At 35.5% G+C, this 6,915-nt stretch overlaps 1 protein-coding gene across 1 annotated transcript; it reads left to right on the forward strand.

The window, feature by feature from the left end:
- Positions 1-661: 661 nt before the first annotated feature.
- On the forward strand, positions 662-1,182 carry LOC107827707 (uncharacterized). Its single transcript, XM_075241719.1, has 2 exons — positions 662-739; positions 871-1,182. Exons 1-2 carry the CDS (start codon positions 662-664, stop codon positions 1,180-1,182), a joined length of 390 nt encoding a protein of 129 aa, XP_075097820.1.
- Positions 1,183-6,915: the final 5,733 nt, after the last annotated feature.

Consider the following 6,915-nt stretch of genomic DNA (forward strand, 5'->3'; position numbering starts at 1 on the left):
GTTTCATGTATAAAAGTGTATAGGATTTCACAGCTGTTGTTTTTATAAAATTTGCAGTTGGTATAAAGTTGTATAACTATGTATAAGATTTGTATAATTGTCTGAATCCTAATATCTATTTTATATAAATAGGAAAAATCCTTCCACTTGCATATGCAATTGTAGATTCAGAGAATAACAAATCTTGGGAATGGTTCTTTGTCCAGATAAAGGGTACTTTTGGAGTTAGGGAAGGGATGTGTATAGTTTCAGATAGAAATGAAAGCATCTTCAATGCCACAAAAGTTGTGTACCCAGAAGTACATTATATTTGCATGTTTCACTTGTGGCAGAATGTAAAGCGCACATTCAAGAAATATCACAAACAATTGAAGGATATCTTCTTTGCTTTGGCTAGAGCTTACACGATAGAGAAGTTTGAGTACCATATGACATAGATGTGCAAAATTGATCCAAGGGTGCAGCCTTACTTGTTCGAAGTTGGCTACGAAAGGTGGTCTAGGGCATATTCCAAAGTGAAAAGGTCGATGGTAATGACTTCCAATATTGCAGAGTCAATTAATGCAGCTAACAAGGATGCTAGAGAGTTACCAGTAATGCGATTGCTGGAGTACATGATAAATTTGCTACAACAGTAGAACAACAAAAATAGAAAAGTGCAATGGAGACATCTACACAGCTTGGTGAAAAGTATGACAAACTCTTTCGGGAAAATCTGATTGCATCGGAGCAAATGACGGTAAAATCAATCAAATATAATGATGCTTGGCACTGCTGACTTGTATTTTACTACTTGTATAAGTATGTATAACTCTGTATATTAATGTATAATGTTCTTTAACTTTTTAAAAAAAAAAAAAACTTTTGCAGGTGAGCTCTGCTACGGAGCAGTTATATACTGTGTTTGAAGGGGTAAGGCGAAACATAGTGTGCCTTGAAGAGGGAACATGCAGTTGCGGAAAATTTCAAATGGATGAACTTCCATGTCCGCATGCTTGGGCGGTTTTGAAGAACCAGCAGCTGAAACCTAGACAGTATTGCTCTTTTTACTACAAGAAGGATAAACTCCTTAGAACTTATGAATTTCCAGTGAATCTGATGCTAGATGAGAGTTTATGGGTAATCCCAATAGAGGTGATGGAAGATGTGGTCCTACCACCTAAAGGGAGAAGGAATGCATGAAGTCCAAGAAAGGAAAGACTCATACCTGCTTCAGAAAAAAAGTCTAAGAGGGCGTTTTCATGTTCTGTGTTTGGACAAGGTGGTCACAATAGAAAAACATGTAAAAATCGACCAAAATAAATAGTTGGAAACATAACACTTCCTATTACAGTTGTTGTCATGTTGAGTAGTTAAGTTTCACAAACAATAGAGTTATAAATGTTGAGTAGTTAAGTTTCACAAGCAATTAAGTATTGAAGGGTGAAGGGGCAAATTCACTATTCGTTAAGCTTTTGAACTGGAAACATCAAATTTGTCCATTATTTAAAGCTAAAAAATTTCAAAATTTCCTGAAATTATTCCATAGGTGCAGATAATTTTTGCTATTCCTCATCAAGTGCGTGTGTATTTGTAAGTCTGTCATGCCATATGTTGAATTGTCCATCGCTGGTAACTGGGAAATGGGAGATTTGGCCTCCTTATATGATCTTGAATAATTATAGCTAGCTTTTGAGGTTGTTTTAGGCCAAGGCACATTCTCTTATGAAAATATTCATTAAAATGTAATTCATTCACAGCCACGTGTAATGACTACCACAAATTACACAAAAATAAAAACATCTATAATATCCTGTAAGGTTATCTCACAAGTAGCAGAATAGTACTTAGACAAAACTATGCAACAACTCCTGATACATAGAAAAACTACAGTAAAATGGAAAAAACAAAACTACTTTCTCGATCGTCCCCTCTTCCTCTTCCTGAAAAGTCTCCCTGTGATTTCATCACCACTAATTGCACCGGACTGCTGTTTTTTCCTTCCATAATCCCACAACAGAGATCCCCACCTGGTGCGAAGTGTCTCAATGTCAAAATTATCTTTTCGAATTTCCTTACCAAGGATGAAATACTCAGCAAAGCCAGCAACAAAAGCACCACAATCACTGTAATTAAAAAGAAACAAATCAGATTCAAATAGGTACACTAATAGTAAAATAGTAAAACAATTGAGATTAACCTACCATTTGATCTGGTGGGGCACATTATTAACCAGATTAATCTGCAAAGCATCAGAATGGGATTTATCGGTATATGCACCATTGTTCCAATCAATGCCCTTCTTCTCGACATAAATATCTTAACTCTTCAAGAAGTAAGGTATCAGAATTGCATAAGGTAATGCAACATCCAAAGCAAGTCTATCATTAATAGCGCCACAATTAGAGTTATAGATGTGGATGTACCTATTTATGAACGTAAACAACCCCAAAACCCAATGGCCCAATTTTGCTCTTCCGCGCTTCACATAGATAGGGAATAAGACGTGGTCAACAGTGTGCCACGGTACATTTGCATCACAATAATATCCTCTAATGTACTCTTCTACTCATGCCCTTCAGGAATCACTGAAGGATCTTCATTTACTTTGAAATCTTTATACAGGGAGTTAATTTTGTTACCAAAGGCAAAGTCTGTTGTAGTAAACCGCATGGCAACACTCGGCCCATATTTTCCCCTCTTCCTCAAATAATAAAAGAGGACATCCAAGTGCTGAGACAAGAAATAAAACAGAACAACTATCACTACCAGATTTTTTAAATATAGAAATTTATACACTATTATACATAGATATACATATTTATACAAGGTTATACAATCTTATACAATATTATACTGTGATTATACAAAGCTATGTATACACTATGGGGGTCTCAAACAATAAATATATGCAACAAATAAAAAAAGGCAATAGAACAGAAATTGATTAAATACCGTGTCAATCAAAGGTCGACCACAATATGCAAGTGAGTGAAACCAATCCTTCGTGGTCACATGACACGAGCCAAAAGTAAAAGCTTCTGCAAGCTTATTTACTTCATCGGGATATATATTTTTGGCACTTCAAATCATAAAAAATAAAAAGTAATCAGAACTACATTCAATGACAAGTATAAAATCAGAACATGAAAGATTAAAGAAAGTGAAGATACCTTCGCCTCGTATCCATCCCATAATCAACAAACGCGCAAAACTCTTTAACCAATGATGACAATGGATCAAAATCATCAATTTCGATCGTGAAAGGATGCTTGATATCAAAAATAAGCTTGTGCACCGATCCTGATGCTCCTGAATCAAAAACTGGCAAATATGGAGATTTGGCATATTTTCCTGGTATTTTTTGTCGAACTGACTGTTCAGGAGAAATGTAATCATCTTCTACGTCTATGATGGATTGTTTGTGAAGAACAATTTGGGACATCTGTAGCGCAGCTAAATCTTCATCACCAATATCATCCCAAAATGTGCCACCCTTAACATCACCTGTTGCCCCTTAGACAGAGAAAACAAATAATAAAAAACTTTAAAAATGAAGAAAAGAAAAATCAGACAAAAAAAGATAAAATGCAGAACAAATACCATGATCAACACCATCAGTAACTCCCTCGTCAGCTAGCATGTTATCTTGATTCACTTGATTGACAAAGTTAGCAACAACATCATATTGATAGCCATCAAATTCGTCGAGACCAGATGTATTGTCATCAGACATGCGCTGAGGAATCTAATAAAAAACAATAGAAAGAGAAGGCATGTTGAGTGATGATTCAAAGAATGCATAACTGTTGAGTGATTTGGTTTTATCAGTAAACAATTACCTTAGAATCAGTAACATCCTCTCTCGTTTGCTTGTTTTCCTTCATATTCAGAAAACTAAACACTTTTTAAAAGGAAGAAACTACATAATTGCTGAGTGTCGTCACTGTATCAGTCAACTACAGAAAAAAAACAAATCAACAACCATGTTTATAACAAAAAAACCGTGTATATACAAAAAGTACTGATAAACTACAGAAAAGCTAAAGGTCCAGTACCTTTCCAACAACACTCCTCAACTTCTCAACTTCAACATTCAACAGATCAATGCGTACCAAAGGATCATAACTCGGGTTAGGATGTCGATCCATATTCTGAGGAAAAGGTCGTTTAGACCGTTGTTCTGTATTCTGAGGATAAGGTCGTTTAGACTGTTTCTCCATATTCTGAGGACAAGGTGGAGATGCAGTGACAGAATCTTTAGTATGAAAGGCAGGCACCACAGGCACCTCCCCTGATGCAACATCATCGGCATTAACTTCAAAAAACGTGTCGATGTTCAGAGTTGACATCTCTTTACGAGTAGGGGAAATGTTCCTATAGTTCAACTACAAGAAGAAAAACTGGATTACAATAGTAGAAAAAGAAAATTGTGACATATTCATAAATATACATACAGAAAAACTGAAATCATATATAAAGAAGTATTATGGTACAAAATGTTTACCTTGTCGATACTACACATGATCACCCCACCAGTCAAATCCGTATATGTTGGAGTTTTAGTCACTTTCCAATTAAGAATGCGTGGCACATTTGTGCCAACGCGAACAGCTAAATGCTTGTCAACCATAGAACAACACTCAAAAAATCATATTTGTAATGTAAGCGGCAAACCTCCAAGCCTATACATTGTCAAATAGTCACATTGTCTGTCCCTCATTGTCCTTAAAATATCTTCAAATGACTTTTTTCCCCAAGCATACGTCTGATATTGACCACTTTCAATGGTATCAAAATCATCTTTGTTGATACCATGATTATTGGCATCTGAGAATATAAAATGATGGACAAACACCATCAAGTCCATCTTGAACGCATCTTCGTCCGACTTCCAGTCCTTTTTCTTGAAGCGATCAAGAAGCTGCCCTCTCGTTATAGCCTTTTTTTCATCTCCTGGAAAGTACTCTTTTAGCAACCTATTAACATCTGGTTTGTCATAGAAAGTGGTGTCGTCTTTTACACACTTCAAACCAGTGATAACAGCAAACTCTCCAATGCCAAAATGCAGCAAACAACCATTAATTTTCATCCACAACTCCTTTTCCCGTCCTGGGATGACTTCCCTCAATAATATACAATGAATAAGTTGATTTTGAATTTTAAATTGAGGGAGGTCCAAGAAGTACCCAAAACAACTAGCACGGAAAATTTGAAGCTGCGTGTCAGTCAAACATTGCTTCAAAATGCTCACAATATTAGTTTCAGCATGGGAACTAATCCTGTTGTGGAAATGATCAACTGGTTGTATATAGAAGTCCCCAACCTTGCATATGGAAAAAATAACAAGAAATAGATCAGGAACAAAAACTATACTAAAAAGTTTTATAAAAATGTATAAATCAGTGTAGTAGTACTTGTATAAAGATGTATAAATACCTGTATAACTTTGTATAAAATTGTATAAGCATGTATAATTTAATAGCAACACAGGGAATACCTTCAACTTAGCTTTTCTCTCATTCAATTTGCAGCGAATAGCAAACTTTTGTTCTTTCGATATGCAATCAAGACCACTCTCACCATCGTCCTTGATCTTTCTCCTTTTCGGTTTAACATTGGGGCCTACATCATCTTCATTAACCAAATCAACTTTCAGCTTTTCTTTTGATTTTTCAGGTCTCCCACATTTCTTACTCCTTATTCTAATGATGTTAACCGGAGTAGGAGTATTACTTGTTTGCGAACGAGTCATTCGACTGCTCTCTTGTTGCAACTTTTTTGTAGGAGCAGGAGACTCAAAATCATTATCATCGGGAGCCTGGACATGCATATTCGCTTCAGAAGCAGGGGTTGAGGGCAAGTCCCTCGATGATTTAACTGGAGTGGGAGAATTCCTCGTTTGCGAATGAGTCATTCTACTGTTCTTTTGTTGCGAGTTTTTAGGAGGAGCAGGAGACTCAAAATCATTATCATCTAGCGCCTGGACATTTACATTAGCTTCAGAATCAGGGCTTGAGGGCAAGTCCCTCAATCGTTTTGCATAATCGAACTTAACGCCTTTTCCAGCAACCTTCATTTTGCTTTTAGAAGCAGGAATTTTTGAACGCATTGTCTACAATAAACCAAACAAACAAAGCTTTAACAAAAGTGAAGACAACTGAAGGAAAACACAAAAATCAAAATATAACAAAACTCAAAAGTGAACCAAAAATAAAGGCCATGAACACAAAGCAGAGGCCAATTTTCCCAAATTGTAACAAAACTCAAAAAATAAAAAATTCTACCCTAAAATTCAAAATAACAAAGCATGCAAACTGAAAACATCAAGTTTAAGCCTAGAACTGAGATAGAAGGAATACAAAATCAAACGAAAACATAACATTGTAAGAAAATAGGCATAATCAGAAAAGCAAAAAAAAAAACTAAAAAAAAAAACAAAATTCAAAACCAAAACTGTGGTAAAAGCATAAAATGAAACGAAAATTACCTGAAAATAAGATTGAAAGCTCGAAAAAGTACTTGAACCCAAGAATGGAGGTCGGTTATCGTCGGCTCTGAGAAAGCGTGAGGAAGAGAAACAGAGAAATTGAAATTTAAAATATTAAAACCGTTGTTTTAAATTGTGGGCTACCGGGTGAAAACTAAATTTCATAACATATACAATCTAGGCTAAGCTAGGTAAGAGCTTCAAATCTGGGCTATTTTTGAATGGGCTGTATGACCCAAGTGATATATGATGTAATTTATTGGCCTAAAAATATATTTAAGGCCTTTTACTAAGTGTGACTTTAAGCCTCCGATGTGATTGAACCGCCCCTACAACTGAATCACTTATTTACTTTTGGTAAACAAGAAACTTTAGATTCTAAATCAAGATATTAATTCTCAATACTTTCACCCCAAAATTAAGTATTTTCTACATTGAATGTGATA

This window comes from Nicotiana tabacum, chromosome 21, assembly GCF_000715075.1.
Source record: "Nicotiana tabacum cultivar K326 chromosome 21, ASM71507v2, whole genome shotgun sequence".
Classification (NCBI taxonomy): Eukaryota; Viridiplantae; Streptophyta; class Magnoliopsida; order Solanales; family Solanaceae; genus Nicotiana; species Nicotiana tabacum.